The sequence below is a fragment of the Oncorhynchus masou genome, chromosome 33 (assembly GCF_036934945.1).
Source record: "Oncorhynchus masou masou isolate Uvic2021 chromosome 33, UVic_Omas_1.1, whole genome shotgun sequence".
NCBI lineage: Eukaryota > Metazoa > Chordata > Actinopteri > Salmoniformes > Salmonidae > Oncorhynchus > Oncorhynchus masou.
The window spans coordinates 31,381,616-31,400,738 of record NC_088244.1 but is presented as its reverse complement, the minus strand read 5'-3'; the positions used below and the strand labels follow the sequence as shown (position 1 = coordinate 31,400,738).

The window sequence follows — 19,123 nt, the reverse complement described above, 5'->3', positions numbered from 1 at the left end:
TCTTCGGCTGACTGTATGCTTGTGCTGCGTCACCAGGAGCACTTTAATTACTACTCAGTGGACGGAGCTCTGGGACATCTGGTGTTCTCCCTGAAGTATGACGAGATCGGAGACCAGGAACACCTTCGCCTCATGCTCAGGTAAAACAACCTTAGCCTCCACCACCATCATCATCACCATCACAATCACCACAACCATCACCACCATCATCATCACCATCACAATCACCACAACCATCACCACCATCATCATCACCATCACAATCACCACCATCATCACCATCACAATCATCACCACCATCATCCATCACAATCACCATCATCATCACCATCACAATCATCACCATCACAATCACCACCACCACCATCATCACCATCACAATCACCACCACCATCACCACCACCATCACCATCATCATCACCATCACAATCACCACCACCATCACCATCATCATCATCACCACCACCACAACCATCATCACCATCACAATCACCACTACCACCACCATCATCATCACCACCAGCAGCAGCATCATCATCATCATCACATCCTTCTCTCTGCTGGCTCTCATCCCTCTCAGCTCCTCCCCTTCCATCCCTACGTTCTTTATCAGGACACTGTGTATACATGCAGTACATACAGTACTAGACTGTAAACATACTGATTCTGTTTACAGAACTCTGTATCTCTACAGTTGTAGCTCTGCTGTAATCAATGGAAAGTTGCTCAAATTAGAATGTCCATTCACTTCCAGTGTTTATATAAGTCGTTCCCTGGTGTGGTGATAATCCCATTCTCCAACTGATAGTCTTATCATAGGAGTCATGAAGCCAGGGAGAGTGAAAACACCACACTGTCATTTCCTCATCCGCATGATGTGACAGATGGACTATTTAGGTCAGTGAGTGGGTGGAGGGATACGGACGCAGGGACAGAAGTGTTGCATCACTATGATCATCGTAAGAACATGTTGTTATGATTGTCATCACCAGGACCAAGCTGAAGACCTATCATGATGTGATCCCCATATCCTGTCTCACGGAGTTCCCTAACGTGGTGCAGATGGCCAAGGTGAGAGCATGGTTAGGAACAGTTTATCAAAACACATGTTCAAAAGTTGAAAAGTGTCATAATAGTATCATAATGGCACTTGATGAAAGCGTCCATGATTTCATGTGTCTTCTTTTTGACAGCTTGTCTGTGAAGAAGTGAATGTGGATCGCTTTTTTCCTGCCCTTTACCCAAAAGTAAGCCTTGTGTTTTGAAGTGTTCTACTTCTGAGATATTTAACAACAGAACCTTTGACATGGATAGTTAACGTCTGATGCTGACTATTCATTCAATCTGTGATCTGTCAACAGGCTTCAAGACTCATCGTCACTTTTGATGAACATGTCATTAGCAACAACTTCAAGTTTGGAGTCATCTACCAGAAGTTTGGACAGGTGAGCCTTGATACATCAAGACCAGTTAAAACTATTGATAAGACTAAATACAGAGCACATCAAATCATCATCAGGCCGAACTCAACTACTGACCGAGTCCTGACGTGAATTCATTATAATGAGTACCCTCTCTTGCAATTCTCATAAGAAAATTAACATGCTTAAAGGGTGATTAAGCAACATTTTGTGACTGTATCAACAGTCGACTAATTAAAAATATATGTTTTAGTGGAGTTTCCCTTTAATGCTTATCCTCCTCCCTCATTACATTCACATAGTCTCTCAAATCCTAAATCAACTGTATGTTTCTCTTCAGTATTCCTTCTCATTACAATCACAACACTATTGTTTACTGATAAGCTACTGGAGCCTCAATAGAGGTTCCTTGTATCTTTTCATTGGGCCTAGGGAGTGGAGCTCCACATCCTTGACCTTTAAACTCTAAAGCAGAGGACCACACTCAGCACATATAGGCTCCATCTCACAGGGGCTCCAGGGGCCTCAATAACCATCTCCTCGGAACCCAGAGAAACATTAACATGCAGGAGAAACACTGGGGATTGAATACACATAGAAAAGCAACAGAGGGAGGGAGGGAGGGAGGGAGGGAGGGAGGGAGGGAGGGAGGGAGGGAGGGAGGGAGGGAGGGAGGGAGGGAGAGAGGGAGAGAGGGAGGGAGAGAGAGAGAGAGAGCGCAAACAAACAAACATGCACAAAGGTCTGAGAGGTCCCTCTCAACTGCACTCATAGATGTGTGCACACACACAGAGCCACTCTAGTCACAGCACAAACAAACTCACTAGAGAGACAAAAGCACTTTCTCTCGTCCGTCAAAGTGAAGGGCCTCTCCTGTCTCCTCATCTCTCACGGTGCTGTGTAGTTGACAGCCAGGAGTGATAACCCTCAACGCATGATCTTCTCATCCTCTATACGTTTATTGAAAGCTTGGTCTTCCTTCCTCCAGGCACCTTAGAGATCGAACCGTGTTAAATGAGAACGGTGTGACATTATGATTGACCATGCTCACTGTACTGTACCTTTGTAGTTAAGCCCAATGCTAATCAGGCATTATGCTGATGGATGCTAAGGGTACTTCCGTCAGGCGCCACTATAGATTTTCTAATGCAAGTGTTGTTGACAGTGTTTTGTCTTGGTGTTTGTTGATGGATCCCGAAGTATAGATAGCTTTTTATCTCCCTATTTTCTGTGTATTCTGGGATCAGGGACAAAAGTGTTATTGTTATTCCCTCATTATTCTAGTTTTGTATTAGCCATGATAATGATAGTATTCACAGTACAGCAAATAACGTACATCTTCTCAAGTATGTCATCATGAGACGTTCATATATATGACACGACAATGCGTTATGTAATCCTCATAGTGCTTTGGTCAATGGCAGTGTTTTTCTTCAAATGTATGACTGCCGGTAACCTCGACAAGATCCTTGTTTGCAGACATCAGAAGTAGAGTTGTTTGGAAACAGTGCCGAAAGTCCTGCCTTTGTTGAATTCCTAGAGTTTCTGGGGGAGAAGGTCGAGCTGCATGACTTTAAAGGGTAAGAACTTGTTAATATACTCATTCAATATCAAACGTATGGATATCCTGAACAGTGTATTGGAGAAAGAGGCAGGTTTCACTGAATGGTCCTATCGATCGGTCTAGGTTTCGTGGTGGGTTGGACGTGACCCACGGCCAGACAGGCTCTGAGTCCGTCTACCACAACTACCGCAACAAGGAGATCATGTTTCATGTGTCCACCAAGCTGCCTTATACCGAGGGGGACACACAACAGGTACTGTACCAGCCTCGCCTGCTCTACCTCTTCTGCTCTATACATTTGATGCAGACTGTCATCATCACACTGAGTTTCTGTCATGGATCACGTTTTACATGAGTCACTTTCTCAGTCTTCGCTCATCAGGGCAAGTGTCACAACTCAAACACAGACGGACACCTTATCAGGACTCATACACAAACAATGTCTTAGGCCTGTCTGTACAAACAAACAACGTAAGTTAACAGGAAGAACACACACAATGTGTAATCAGAGCCCCCAGCTGCAGTGGGAGCAGCCGATTGAAAGTAAAGCCAATCAGAGCTTTTGTCCAAGTTGATATGGTGGAGCAGCAACCTTTCCCCAGGTGTTCGTTTGTCCTGGCTCATCTGCTGTGAGAGAGAGGGACGGACGGAGAGAGTGAGAGAACAGACAGACAGACAGACAGACAGACAGACAGACAGACAGACAGACAGACAGACATGTTTTTGACCATTACATGTGATCTGAATGCAGAGTTTTATAAACAAGTTGCTGTGTTGTGTTGCAGTTGCAGAGGAAGAGGCACATAGGGAATGACATTGTGGCCATAGTGTTCCAGGAGGAGAGTACACCCTTCGTACCAGATATGATCGCCTCCAACTTCCTCCATGCCTACGTAGTGGTGCAGGTGGAGAACGCCTGTACTGACAACGTACTGTACAAGGTGCTGTATCCGTCCCTGATCTTCACTAATAAACACATCGACTGTCTCATGTCGCCCACCAAACTATCATACCACACACACATTATCACCATTCATGACACATGTGATTGTCACCTGTTAGGTGTCAGTGACAGCGCGAGATGACGTACCTTTCTTTGGACCTCCCCTGCCAGACCCGGCTGTCTTTAAAAAAGTGAGTTGGTCCAACTACAATCCCAACTCTGGTGGCCTTCGGTCAGCTTCAGTGTTTTCTCCTCCTCCATCATCTTGTCTGTCATTCAGTCCATTTCCTCTTTTACCCCAGGGTCCAGAATTCCAGGAGTTCCTCTTCACTAAGCTCATCAACGCTGAGTATGCCTGCTGCAAAGCTGAGAAATTTGCCAAACTGGAGGCGAGTTATTCTCCTTCTCAGTCATGGTTTTCAATGTCAGACAGTTTTTTTTGGCAGACAGTGTTTTCAGTGTTTTTCTGCCAAGGTATGACACCTACCATTACATATCATCTGTGAATGCTTGCTTTTCTGGGAATTTGTAACTTTAACTAGGTGTGTGTGTGTGTGTGTGTGTGTGTGTGTGTGTGTGTGTGTGTGTGTGTGTGTGTGTGTGTGTGTGTGTGTGTGTGTGTGTGTGTGCGCGCGCGTGCGTGTGTGTTTGCGTGCATGCGTGGTTATGTGTGTGTGATCAGGAGCGCACGCGGTCCGCCTTGCTGGAGACGCTGTATGAGGAGTTACACATCAACAGCCAGGCCATGATGGGTCTGGGAGGAGACGAGGATAAGCTGGAGAACGGGTCCGGAGGAGGGGGCTTCTTTGAGTCCTTTAAGGTAACCTGGCACAGCTGGGAAAAGGCTTGGGGCAGTAGGCGTAGTATACACTGACTATTGTGTTTTTACACATCGACACTTGTTCCTGAATATATCACTTGTGACAATAGTTATACACTTATAGATGCACATAATGCAGGTTCAAATCAGTTTGAATTGAATGTGAAACTAAAACAGAGAACCTTTCCAATCTTATAGTGACAGTTGTTTCACTATTTCTCTGCTGTTCCCTCTTGGTTGTACAGGTTGTTGTCTGTCTGGTGATGTCCATAAATAATCCAGGACACTGGAGTAAAATGCTTGATCAATCTCCATTAGTCTGTCTGGGGAACAGCTCTGTCTCTGTGCTCTGCTGCTCTGTTCTGTGGGCTTACTGAATGAATGGCTCACCAGCTTCTCAATGTCAGGCTTCATCTGTTCTAGTGTGTTCTTTCTGCAGCATGTCCTGTGTTTGTGACAACGCTGGCTTTATCTCCTTCTCTGTTTCACCCTTCCAGATACATGCAATACTAGTTCTGACAATGGGCATACACTCGTGTATCTCTCTCTCTCCATCAGATGCTCTATCTCTGCTTCTCTGTCTCTACCTCCAGCCAGGTCTCTTCTACAGGGCTACTCTGGGTTCATTGGTTTTGGATGCTCTCCAACTGGTGTTTAGTGGGGACACATAAGCAGGCAGATATCTCCCTCACTGCTCTACAGCCCCACCTTCTCTTCCCACCCGCCCACCCACACTGACTCAGCCCCAAGCTTAGTGTTTCTCTTTGCAGCTACCTTAGTGCTGGATGGGAACTTACTGGGTTATGTGTCTTTCCAGTGTCTTTCTCCTCGCTATGTTTCTTTAGCTTATAGTGGTGGGGTTTAGACTCAGTACCAGCTTAGTGCTTGTCCTTCTCACTCTGACTGAGGTGGTTAGTTAGGGTTAGAGTCAGTGTTAGACCCAGCTCAACGTGTCTCCTCCTTGTCTCTCTCTCTCTGAAGTGGTTAGTTAGTTAGAGTCAGTGTTAGACCCAGCTCAATGTGTCTCCTCCTTGTCTCTCTCTGAAGTGGTTGGTTAGTTTGTTAGAGTCCGTGTTAGACCCAGCTCAACGTGTCTCTTCCTTGTCTCTCTCTCTCTCTCTCTCTGAAGTGGTTAGTTAGTTAGAGTCAGTGTTAGACCCAGCTCAATGTGTCTCCTCATTGTCTCTCTCTCTCTCTCTGAAGTGGTTAGTTAGTTAGAGTCAGTGTTAGACCCAGCTCAATGTGTCTCCTCCTTGTCTCTCTCTGAAGTGGTTGGTTAGTTAGTTAGAGTCAGTGTTAGACCCAGCTCAACGTGTCTCTTCCTTGTCTCTCTCTCTCTCTCTCTCTCTGAAGTGGTTAGTTAGTTAGTGAGTGTTAGACCCAGCTCAACGTGTCTCCTCCTTGTCTCTCTCTCTCTCTCTCTCTCTGAAGTGGTTAGTTAGTTAGTTAGAGTCAGTGTTAGACCCAGCTCAATGTGTCTCCTCCTCATCTGTCTCTCTCTGAAGTGGTTAGTTAGTTAGAGTCAGTGTGAGACCCAGCTCAACATTTTCCTCCTTGTCTCTCTCTCTCTCTCTCTCTGAAGTGGTTAGTTAGTTAGAGTCAGTGTTAGACCCAGCTCAACGTGTCTCCTCCTTGTCTCTCTCTTTCTGAAGTGGTTAGTTAGTTAGTTAGTTAGTTAGTTAGTTAGTTAGTTAGTTAGTTAGAGTCAGTGTGAGACCCAGCTCAACATTTTCCTCCTTGTCTCTCTCTCTCTCTCTCTGAAGTGGTTAGTTAGTTAGAGTCAGTGTTAGACCCAGCTCAACGTGTCTCCTCCTTGTCTCTCTCTCTCTCTGAAGTGGTTAGTTAGTTAGAGTCAGTGTTAGACCCAGCTCAACGTGTCTCCTCCTTGTCTCTCTCTCTCTCTGAAGTGGTTAGTTAGTTAGAGTCAGTGTTAGACCCAGCTCAACGTGTCTCCTCCTTGTCTCTCTCTCTGAAGTGGTTAGTTAGTTAGAGTCAGTGTTAGACCCAGCTCAACGTGTCTCCTCCTCATCTGTCTCTGTAGCGGGTGATTCGCAGCAGAAGCCAGTCTATGGATGCCATGGGTCTCAATTTCAAGAAGCCACTCACTGTCTCCACTAGTCTCAGCGTCAACTTTACCCACAACCCACCTGAGAGTCCCAAATTCCCAGGGATAGTAAGTACACTAAAGTAACAGTCCCACTGACAGCTCTGGTCTTGAGTGAGATGAGCGACGCTCTCTCTCCCTTCCCTGAGAAACCCTTGATAGAGCCCATTCCTTGCCTCTTCACACGCCTGCCTAACTCACTAACCTCTCACACAATAGAAATAGATAAGTCTTCACTCACACAACCTCTATAAGCTAGAGTTGCCAGACACTCACAACTGAGCCTTGCGTTGACATTTGTAGTCCGGTAAGTTACCTTGGATCAAAGGTGCTTTTAACATGGAATGCATTCTAAAGTTGTTTTCATTATTAAAATCTCCTGCCTCTGCATTGCATCTGAAACGCTCCCTGCACTGTGTGCTCTGTGTACATGCCAGCTCCAGCTTGTGCTTGATGCTCTGTGATGCTTATATCGAGAACACGCCTGCTTGTGATAAGAGTTCAAGGGGAGTATGTAGTGTGTACGTGATGTTTTAGTGCGCACATGGTGAGTATTTCTGAGGCGTTGGTCAGACAGATTGAATGTCTGACACGCCAGTGGCATTGTCAAAGGGGGGGTTTCTGGTTTATGATTGTTTCAATATTGTATGTGAAATTCTGTATATTTGGGGTGTAGTATATGACTGACACTGACTTTGTTAATGAAATGTAGGATGTTATTTTATTCATTATAACACCTCTATAACAAATCTAAGAGGAAGCTCATTTGTTCACTCACAAGATCATTGTCTACTGTATAGCCTCTTGAAGCCACACAAATGTTAGTCCAAGATTTCACATCAAAAGGACAGGCTCAATGATACCCAATATGACTTATTGATCATTCAAAGCGTAACACAAACAACAAGTGCTTTTCAAACGTGTATGTGACAGCACTGGAGGCTTTCTTCATGTTCCTGTCTGCTGTACTCTCTGACCCTGTAACATATGTACTGTTGTGTTCTTCTATCCTCTTTTTCCTTTCTGTCCTTCTCTTCGCTTCACTGCCTGTGTCACACCCACGGTGCCCAGAGTCTCTTTCTCAGCCTCTGTTTTATTACTGCGCTTTGATTTTTAACCTCCAGCTGGAACATGTGCTTTAATGTATTTTGTGTTATTAATATAACTTGCTTTTTTATCTCCCCTTACTCTCTTATCTCTCTCTCTCTCTCTCCCTGACTCTCTCTCTCTCTCTCTCTCTCTCTCTCTCTCTCTCTCTCTCTCTCTCTCTCTCTGACTCTCTCTCTCTCTCTCTCTCTCTCTCTCTCTGACTCACACTCTCTCTCTCTCTCTCTCCCTGACTCTCTCTCTCTCTCTCTGACTCTCTCTCTCTGACTCAGTCATTGCTTGTCCCAGGGAAAAGTCCCAGTAAATATGGCCGTCGAGGCAGTGCCATAGGGATAGGAACAGTAGAAGAGGTTCATATCTAATTATATCTACTTCCTCCTTACTACTCTTCCCCTCTGTCTCTTTTTTTCTACTTGACTCCACCGCATCGTGACCAAACACTTTTCCTGTGGTTGATCAGTGAACCATAACATTAGGATTCCAGGGCAAACACTCCATCAATGCAAAAGGACGACTCCTCGTCTAATGAAATGTATGACTTTCTTAGCAGGAGATTGCATCTATAAAGTATTGTACACATACAGTATTTTTAAGCTACAGCTTTACCGAAACAAGTGAAGTTTCTTGTCTCTTTCAACTGTTTGAACTACATCACACACTTTACATTAGTCTTTGATCCCCGTAACATCAGATGAAGACACAACGCACAAATAAGGTTTTGTATCACTCCATAAAGACAAGTGGTCAGTTTGATGCTGTAGCACCTCCCCTTGGCCTTCACCTCACTGATCTGTGTTGTCTTGCATATTTCCTTGTCTTGACGTTACATTGTATTGTGTGTTCCCCCTCTGTACTCTCCACACGTATCGCTCAACATGTAATTCTGGTTTAGCTAATTCTCCATTTGTTTAAAGCTATGAATATTTATGGTTCAGAGAACACCCTCCCCCCCCCCAAAAAAAAAAGAACTGAAATGATCCTCAAGCTCTTTGAAGCTCACATTAGATAAAAGCTATTTTTCAAGTCCTTATTTTGAAAGCTTACAAAGGGAGATTGAGTGAACAAAGCGTTCAGTCAGAAAGCACATTTTAGTGGTAAGCCCTGGAGTGCCAGAATCCATCTTTCATCTCATGCTCTGCTCTGCTCTCACTCGTCTAGTTGAGTCACACTGGGGCTTGACGCTAAACCTAATATTCTAACGTCTTCTTATCTGTGTTAGCGTCAACTCCAAGTACCATTACTCTGTAGTCTGATAATAATCATGAACTCTCTTGTATTCTTCCTGTGTATATGGCCTATACTCTCACTATTTAGTTCAAAGATGATCCTGTACCTTAAAAGCTACGGCATTTTGAAAATACAAGTGATATATAATAGCACCTAACATAATAGCATTAACAGAAAAAGGAACAGCTCATAATGGTGCAATAAGCTTAGCCGTTAACAGTAGACACAGATGCCATGTTGGGCTATTGATAGGCTGTTATTGTGATAGAAGGGATGTCATGGTTCTCACTGGTTTTTCTTACCCCTGCCCTATCAGTCTCTGATCATCCCTGGGAAGAGTCCAACCAGGAAGAAGTCTGGTCCCTTCAGCTCCAGGCGCAGCAGTGCCATCGGCATCGAGAACATCCAGGAAGTCCACGAGAAAATGTCAGTGTGAACTCGTGACTATTGTAAACATGATTTTGATATGTTAGTGACTATGCCTCTATGTTTCTCTCTGATACCACGTCCCTGTATTTGTGTCCAATGCCCTGTCGCTTTGTTGGTATGTACCCTCCTGCCCTTCTTATTCAGCATTGTTCCCTCCCCCCTCAGCAGCAGGGAGTGTTTACCTGGCACACAGAAGACACCTGACAGTGGCCACGCGACTCAGGACCCCAAGTCTGAGAACTCCTCCAATCAGAGCTCACCAGAGGTGCTCACCACAAAGAACATGTGAGTAGATGCAATCACAGATATAGGCCAATATGATCATTCACATTAAAATGTAATCGTCATATCAACATGAAAGTTCAACATCACCTGGACAATGTGATTTAGGTACCCCAAAGTAACCTCAAATATGTACATCTTTTTTTAAACTCTGTTTTTTTTCAGTTTCACACATAATAAGACAACACAATAAACAATATAAATAATTTACTCAACTTGAAAATCAAAAAAATAAGAAATAATTACGCTACCGGTCAAAAGTTTTAGAACACCTACTCATTCAAGGGTTTTCTTTATTTTTATTTGCTACATTGTAGAATAATAGTGAAGACATTAAAACTATGGAATAACACACATGGAGTCATGTAGTAACCAAAAAAGTGTTATTAAACAAATCCAAATATATTTTATATTTGAGATTCTTCAAATAGCCACCCTATCCTTGATGAGAGCTCTGCACACTCTTGGCATTCTCTCAACCAGCTTCACCTGGAATGCTTTTCCAATAGTTCCAACACATGCTGAGCACTTATTGGCTGTTTTTCCTTCACTCTGCATTCCAACTCATCCCAAACCATCTCAATTTTGTTGAGGTTTGGGCGATTGTGGAGGCCAGGTCATCTGATGCAGCACTCCATCACTCTCTCCTTATTGGTAAAATAGCCCTTACACAGCCTGGAGGTGTGTTGGGTCAATGTCCTGTTGAAAAACAAATGATACTCCCACTAAGCCCAAACCAGATGGGATGGCATATCACTGCAGAATGCTGGGGTTGCCATGCTGGGTAAACCACAGACAGTGTCACCAGCAAAGCACCCCACACCCCCACACCATAACACCTCCTCCTCCATGCTTTACGGTGGGATATACACATGCAGAGATCATCCGTTCACCCACACCCCGTCACACAAAGACATGGTGGTTGGAACCAAACGTCTGCAATTTGGACTCCAGACCAAAGGACAGATTTCCAGCAGCCTATTATGGGTGGAGTAATGCAACCACTCACACTCACAGACAGTAATGGCCATAGACTGACCATCCACTGGACCAAAATTAAAGTTTCCAAGTTTTTAATTTTTTTTATACAAGGTAAGTGTAAACATATTAAAAAACAGGGAAATACAAGCTCACATTTTAGGCTCTAACAGGGCAAGAGGAATAAGGCACGCATAAGTCACGTTCAATAAGAATCAATAGGCACATCACCAACCTCAATGTCCTCTCCCCCAAAAACACAAAGAAATGCTCCTCCAACCAGTAAGTCACAGGGGGGACTTGTTTTTGTTTTAATAAGAATGCCATCTGAGAGTGGACTGTTCAAAGTAAGACCGGAATGAAGCCCAAGCATCATTAAACAGTTTGGAGTTTCCACGTGCATTGAATTGAAAAATAAATACATTCAGAGAGCACAACACATCTCCCACCCAATATTTATACGATGGGGGAGCTGCCATCTACCAGTTCTGTAGTATTAGCCGTCTAGCTAAAGAGTTGTAAGAGCAACACTGACTGAATTCTTGACAGGGGGGTACCTATGGGCAGTACTCCAAAAAGGGCTGTAAGGGGAGATGGCTCTATTACAGTGCCATATATATCAGAGAAACATTTTAAGCAATTGTTCAGCTTGTCTGGTAGAGACCTTGTCAAATCCAGATTGGAGTAGCTGGTGTTCTTTATATAGGTCATAGGAAGGATCTGTAGCATACATCCAATGTAGCCTTGGCTTCGCTCGTATCTCGAAGCCGCTGAGAGTGAGCTTTGTTTTTCTTGGCTGTAAAATAAATAATTTGGCCACGTAGGTATGCTTTGAGGGACTCCCATATAGAAGAGCAGGACATACCTGGGGTTTTCAGCAGAAATCAAATTGACAAACTCCTTATCTGAGAGTGAAATGGAGTTACGACACCATTGATAACATATAGGAGTTTACTGGGGTAACTCTAGCTCAAGCAGTAATGGTGAATGGTCAGAAATAACAATACTCTCATAAGTACACCTCTGAAATTTAGACAGAAGTGTTTTGTCCAAAAAGAAGTAATCAGTGCGGGAGTATGTTTGATGAACATGAGAGAAAAAACAATTCTGTCTATCTGTAGGGTGTAGGAAACGCTAGGCCTCACACAGAGCATATTTCTGCAGAAAAGATTGAACAAGTAGGGCACATTTAGATGGGCATGTAGTTCTTCATGAGAACTTGTCAAGAACTGGGGATATTGTACAGTTGAAATCCCCCCTAAAATCATCAAATGGGAATCTAAATTGGGTATAGCAGATAAAAAGGTAGAAAATAAACTTGTATCATCCCAATTGGGGCATAAACACTAGCCAAAACAAGAAGGGTAGAAAACTGTTTACCAGTTACAATGACGTATTGTCCCTTAAGACCAGGAATAACCTCAGAAGCTACAAAGGGAGTACATTTATCATGCAAAATGTCAGTACCTCTTGATTTACTATGAAAGTTAGAGTGGAACACTTGGCCAACCCAGTCCCTGTGAATCCTACATTGCTCACCAGTCATCAAGTGAGTTTCTTGTAGAAATGCAAAATGTGCCTTCAAACCCTTTAAATGTGTCAGCACCCTCTTACGTTTCACAGGGTTGTTAGCCCCTTTGATGTTCCACGAAATGTACTTGATGGTATTATTTTGCCCACCCTGAGCATTCCCGTTATACAACCCTGCCATTAGAGCGTAGAGTGGAAAAGCAATGAATACCCAAAGCCCCAGGATAACTTGTCTCAGAGCAATAATGTACAGTGTAAGATACTTGTAAAAATGACAGAAAATCAACTAAAAAGAAGACCGCATTAGAACTAAACAATTCAACCTCCTCCCCCTCAATAGGTCAATGAGACAGCATGGAAACAAAGGAATTACATAAACCCAAGCACACTGGACCAAAATATTAAATCACATGAAATAAACCTGAGTGGGTTCGTCAACTCCCAAACTATACAGGAATAGTCCAGGTATAACTAAACATAAGAATACCACAGGTGGGCTACTTACTATCAACAGTTAGTGAACAACAGTTCCTGATCTATGAGCATATTCAAGACTTCTTGATGTGACGTTGAATGTGAGCCATAGCCTCCTGTGGAGAATGGAAAGGTGTAGTCTGTACCATCCATTTACCTTTACCATAGACGGGCCGGGAATCGCAGTCTGTACTTCACACCTGGATGGTCCCGTAGTATTTGTTTGGCCTGAAAGCTGTGCGCTGCCTGGACACAGTGGGGGAGTAGTGCTGGTAGATAGAGAAGCTCTGTCTTTGAAAGCTCAGAGTGGTATTGCAGGCTCGTCAGAGAATCTCCATCTTCTCATGCAAAGAATGATGCCACAGGGCCTCTCACCGTCCCGGGGCTTTGGCCGCAGTGACCAGTGGGCACGATCAATCAGGGGCTTCTCATCCATGGCGAGAACCTCTTTCAGCAGCCCGGAGACAAATCCGTGGCGCGAGGCATTTCCGCTGACTCTGGGACTGACACCAGTCTCCGGGTTACTGCCAGGAGGAAATCCTCACACAGCTCTCCTGTTTCAGATCCACAGTCAGGCGTTTCACGTCAGCCTCCAGGTTGGTAGTCAGGTCAGAGACACTGGTAGTGGAGGTCTCCAGTGCTGCAATCGTCATAGTGTGCAACTCTGTTGTTGTTTTGAGTGATGTGATAGCTGACACCGTCTCGTTTCGCAGGATAGTTAAATATGCTTTTGAAGTATCAGAAACCTCTTGTATTGGAACCTCAATCGTAGCAGCTACCTCGGTTTTCATTTCAACTAACTCCGAGTGTAGCGTTAGTAGCTTGATGGCCTCGAGAATGTTAATTTCAGCTCCACCAGGCAAAGCCGCACCCTCAGGTAAAGTGCTAGTCTCCGGGTCTTGGGTATTACGGAAAGGGTTCACCTAACTAATATTTGAAAATAAATACGGTTTTGCTGCAAAATTCACAAACTTACAGAATACTGTGGGATCAAACAGAAAACATGTCCGTCGTACGTTGCGCCAATAAAATATGCACATCTTCTCTAGACAGGCTATGTGTAACTCATTGTATAGTCCTATTGGTGTATCAATAACCCAGTCATGGTCCTGTCATAGTGTTGCAGGCTGACTCAGGGTGTAGGTTTGCTCTTTGTAACAACAGGGCCCAGTCTATCCCTGAGGGTCACGACCTTTCCCGCTCCTCCTCCAACGCCAGCAGCTTCGCCAGTGTGGTGGAGGAGAATGAGACAGAGGCCATGGAGGACTACGACACTGGCATGGTGAGTGTGCCTGTGTGTGTGTGTATGCTAATGTTTGTGTGTGTTTTGCCATGCATCTAACTGCCAGCATGTATGTGTTCCCCAGGAGAGCCTGTCTTCAGCGGGGACGCCCCACAAGCGGGACTCGTTAACCTACAGCACATGGCTGGAGGACAGTATGAGCAGCACGAGCACCACCAGCCGAGGCTGCTCGCCAGGTGAGAGGAGAGAGAGAGAGAGAGAGAAGGGGCCCTGGGGACTAGGGGGCAAGGTGGAGATTGAGGAAATACATAAAAGAGGGCATAAGGTACATATGAGGATAGTCAATTACAGTTGCTTGCCAGGTCGTGTTTGTAAAAGAGGTCTTCCTAATAGATCCAAACAAATGACCTACCTGGTTAAATTAAGGTCAACATTCGTCAGTTTGATGATGTAGGAATATCTGATTTATAGCCGTGTTGAATCAGAAAGGGCTATATGTCTCACATAGGGCAGCCTGATCCTGGAGTTTCACTATTCAGGTCACGTGTTTTATTACCCAGGTCCTGGTAAACCTGATGGGGGTAAAGGGTCAGATATCCGTATCAAACTGGACCGGCCACAGGATCACCAGTCCTCATCGGTAAGAAATCCTCCATCCCGAGTCGGGGCCTGACACTTTACATGGATGTATGCTCTCTGCCTTTGCATGAATGATTCTTCTGTTATGTGCTGTATGCATTGGTATTGTAACTTCTGATGTCGTTGTACTTCTGAAGCAGTTGTACTGTAGTTGATCTGCTGTTCTATCAGTGCTGTGTGCTGTGGCTACCGCTGTTGTTGTGTAACTCTTCCCTGCTCTCTTTGTGCATCTCTGTCTGTGTGCCCTTCCTGTCCAGAACTGTTAGCCTCTCCCACCTGATTGTTTCCTGGATGTCCATCTGCAGGTTAGCCCTTTCTTTATACTGTCTTGAGTCTCTCTCTCCAATAAGTACCCATAAGTGCACATAGAACAAGTTTGCCAATGATATTTTAAAGGTTACTCCAAAGAAGGAACAAGGCCTGCATTGCTTATTCTCATAAAACATTGTATGGTGTTTTCACATGTATTTCTATATTTTGCTGTCAGCCTTTAGTAAGAGTCTGATGTCTCCTATCCCTAAAGCATTCCCATAAGACACAATCCTTCTGGGAGATGAGAGGAGCGCAGGCTTTCGCCGTAACCAATGACGACGATGAGGAGGTGGACCCTGGCCAGCCTGCTGGTCAGTGAGGCCAGACCACCCCTTCCCAGAAGCCCCGGCGGTGGCGTGGGCGGCGACTGGCATGCCAGGGGAGGAAGTCCTTTTCCTCGGTGTTGGTTATTTCTGCTCCCTCACCTGTCTGTCTGTACACACATCTTCTGCCTGGCTTTGTGTTTCACAAGCACTCTTTTTGTTACCCATTAAGTAAATAGGTTTATTTGTCCCAGTGAACAAATGGTACCTGTGGTTCAGTTTTAATGAGGCCTACTGTATATAGCCATGCAGATCACACAGTGTGGCCACAGTGCCATTGAATTCTGCCAGAGACTTTGTTAGGGGCATGTTGGTGTTGTCATATGGATTGTACATTATAGTGACGATTTGATTGAACCCATTCAATCTCAAATACCAAATATCCAACAACAAAGATGTGTGCATTTTAATTTAAATGTCCATTATTGGTTATGTTAAATACAGTTTAATGTGTAAGTGATTTTTCAGGTAAAGTGATTGTAATGTGTCTATTAGCCATAGCTGTAACTTACTGTATAGAACTGTACAGCCAAAAACAGTTGCTCTGACAGAGTGAATATTTTCTTCTCAATATACAATAACTGGGATATTGTCATCACAATGCACTTCAAGCCTCACCTGCTCATACTGCAAATGAAAATGAAGATGGACATCTAACAAGAAATAATGGAAATGTAGCCGTGAACCTTTAAAATACAGTTTTTCTATAGCTTCATTACTAATTTATACCCTTATCAACATGGTCAGAAGCAGACCGTAATTGGACAGTGCATGGCTTCAGAGGATATGTTATACACTGTTTTTACCCAGGATGCTCATTGCTAACTGCTACCGATTTATTATTATTGGGAACCACCTCGTTTTGTGTAATTGTAACCTAAACAGGCAATTTTAGCTTTGCACTTTCTGTCCACAGAAATAGTTGTCTATTTTGTTGTGTATCAAGCAGGTTACTGAGGTCAGGTATGTAGAGATGTGTTGATGACGACAGGGGTAATTCATAACTGAATTGAATAACGTACTGTAGGAGTCCATCCAATCAGCTAGTTTGCCGGTCTAATCTACATTACAAATCCTGCAGCCTAAGTGTTGCCATCGGTACCCGCGGAAAAATATGTTTGTATTTATTTATTTATTTGGGGATGGGGGATTACTGTATTATACAGTATATTTGCTGTTGATATATTTCTAGTATATTATGGGAGAGATGTACAGAGATGAATACTACAGTTTGTGCATGTTATACAGCATAATCCTACCCTCCACGCCAAATCTAATGTAACCTGGCAGTGATATTTATTTTTGTGAAAATCATGATGGGGTTCTACAGTTCTACATTCTACATTTACATACAACTCTGTTTCTTCTGTTGAGCACTGCCAAATGAACACAGTGTGTGGCATGTACAATTTGAAAAGTATGTTTTAAAATAAACTAAAACTATATCCCACACTGTCTGCTCAATAAAAGGGAACAACTCCTTATCATGACAGAGCTGACAAATGTGTGAGGAAAGGTATCTGAGCTAAAGAGTTTGAATATAGAACAGATATTGAACAGATACTGTATATATCTAACTAAAATTGCCCTGATAGCTTTTATATTCAACTGCCTTTTGGATATGATTTTATTCTTAGATCTTTAGTTTGTGAATAATGTTACTGTACACATTCACCTCTTGCCCTAGATCCCTGTTTAAAGATGACTTGAAGAAAGATGCCAATTCCTCCTTTTGGTATTTTGGTTCATCCTGGCAACAACACGGTTCCACACGCCATCATAACCTTTGTGACAGTTAAACAATGAAAAGTGTGTTGCCTACTGTTTACCTCTTATCATTTTCCTGAACTGAATGAAACTGTTGAAGGAATGTCCTATAAATAAGTTATTTGATGTGGCTAACCACCACCAGTCTCTAAAAGTAGAGCGCTGTAAAAGTTGAGGCTTCTCTCCTCATCTCCTCTTACATAACTGTGCCACATGTACCAGATCAGCATAAAATATGATTGAGTCAGTAAGTCAGTAACTCATCATCATCAAGGGGGGAAGAAATGGTATCATTGCGTGAAAAGGACTGAGACGGATGCAGTTTTTTACAAATATAAATTATATACTGGTACTACTCTCAACTTCTAACCTTACCTATGTCTTTATGTTAGACTATACTCTTCGGGTCTTCACATTAGTCCAGTGTAGACGGAAAAACCTACATTTCCAATAACTCAACAGAGTGATGGTGCCCTCTAGTGGTGTTACTTATATATATATATATTTTATTGTTTTATGTGAGCTGCTGTGCTTTATGGGATAGTCACATACAGAGATGGGGATCTAGTAAAGCACAATGCCGCACTGTCACATCAAGTTACTGGAATTTAAATGATAAATAATTTAGAAAATGTATGAACACTGCTTCAGTGTGATCTATTCAACAGATTGTATTGGTGTTCTGTTTTATTAGTGCATTCCTGTAAGAAATTAACTTGTAAATATGTTTTCCTTCATTTGTAAATATAGCCAAAATATGAAATAAAGAGCCTGGATTCATTCAGATGTCTTACTGAGTTTTCTGCAGAGGATTTTATTAGGTTTAACTCACTACTGTATCCTAAAGTTGTCTGTTTATAAAGGTTTTATGGTCATGGCTAGAATGGATCCAGCTTTGGTCAAATTACAATGTTATGTTCATTTGACAAAAGCTGGATCCCTTCTAGCCATGACCTGGTTTTCAGTTCCTTTCTTTGTTTATTTCTTTAATTAATTAAGTAACCTTTATTTAACTAGGCAAGTCAGTTAAGAACAAATTCTTATTTACAATGACGGCCTACCAAAAGGCAAAAGACTTCCTGGGATGAAAATACATAAATAACATATATAGGACAAAACACACATCACGACAAGAGAGGCAACACAACGTAAAGAGAGACCTAAGACCACAACATAGCAAGGCAGCAACACATGGCAACACAGCATGGTAGCAACACAACATGACAACAACATGGTAGCAACACAACATGGTAGCAGCACAAAACATGGTACAAACATTATTGGGCACAGACAACAGCACAAAGGGCAATAAGGTAGAGACAACAACACCACGCAGGGCAGCCACAACTGTCAGTAAGAGTGTACATGATTGAGTCTTTGAATGAAGAGATTGAGATAAAACTGTCCAGTATGAGTGTTTTCTACAGCTCGTTCCAGTCGCTAGCTGCAGTGAACTGAAAAGATGAGTGACCCAGGGATGTGTGTGCTTTGGGGACCTTTAACAGAATGTGACTGGCAGAACGGGTGTTGTATGTGGAGGATGAGGGCTGCAGTAGATATCTCAGATAGGGGGGAGTGAGGCCTAAGAGGGTTTTATAAATAAACATCAACCAGTGGGTCTTGCGACCGGTATACAGAGATTACAAGTTTACAGAGGAGTATAGAGTGCAGTGATGTGTCCTATAAGGAGCATTGGTGGCAAATCTGATGGCCGAATGGTAAAGAACATTTAGCCGCTCGAGAGCACCCTTACCTGCTGATTTCAGGGTTAGTTTGGCAGCTGGGGTGAAAGAGGAGCGATTACGATAGAGGAAACCAAGTCTAGATTTAACTTTAGCCTGCAGCTTTGATATGTGCTGAGAGAAGGACAGTGTACCGTCTAGCCATACTCCCAAGTACTTGTATGAGGTGACTATGTCAAGCTCTAAACCCTCAGAGGTAGTAATCACACCTGTAGGGA

The 19,123-nt window shown here is 43.3% G+C and overlaps 1 protein-coding gene across 6 annotated transcripts in view; it reads left to right on the top strand.

The window, feature by feature from the left end:
• The window catches only part of LOC135528253 (rap1 GTPase-activating protein 1-like), an 88,306-nt gene extending 70,363 nt beyond the window's left edge, over positions 1–17,943 (top strand). For 5 of the 6 annotated variants that reach the window (XM_064957212.1, XM_064957211.1, XM_064957214.1 and 2 more), the window contains 19 exons: positions 37–140; positions 993–1,071; positions 1,194–1,247; positions 1,362–1,445; positions 2,901–3,001; positions 3,109–3,238; positions 3,771–3,926; positions 4,048–4,119; positions 4,231–4,317; positions 4,611–4,748; positions 6,790–6,921; positions 8,232–8,309; positions 9,503–9,612; positions 9,781–9,900; positions 14,023–14,161; positions 14,247–14,358; positions 14,683–14,762; positions 15,019–15,066; positions 15,285–17,943. In XM_064957212.1, coding sequence (XP_064813284.1) covers positions 37–140; positions 993–1,071; positions 1,194–1,247; positions 1,362–1,445; positions 2,901–3,001; positions 3,109–3,238; positions 3,771–3,926; positions 4,048–4,119; positions 4,231–4,317; positions 4,611–4,748; positions 6,790–6,921; positions 8,232–8,309; positions 9,503–9,612; positions 9,781–9,900; positions 14,023–14,161; positions 14,247–14,358; positions 14,683–14,762; positions 15,019–15,027 — 1,785 coding nt within the window. In that variant the 3' untranslated portion in view covers positions 15,028–15,066; positions 15,285–17,943. The remainder of the gene's footprint in view (positions 1–36; positions 141–992; positions 1,072–1,193; positions 1,248–1,361; positions 1,446–2,900; positions 3,002–3,108; positions 3,239–3,770; positions 3,927–4,047; positions 4,120–4,230; positions 4,318–4,610; positions 4,749–6,789; positions 6,922–8,231; positions 8,310–9,502; positions 9,613–9,780; positions 9,901–14,022; positions 14,162–14,246; positions 14,359–14,682; positions 14,763–15,018; positions 15,067–15,284) is intronic. The other variant, XM_064957210.1, reaches the window with a different exon arrangement.
• Positions 17,944–19,123: the final 1,180 nt, after the last annotated feature.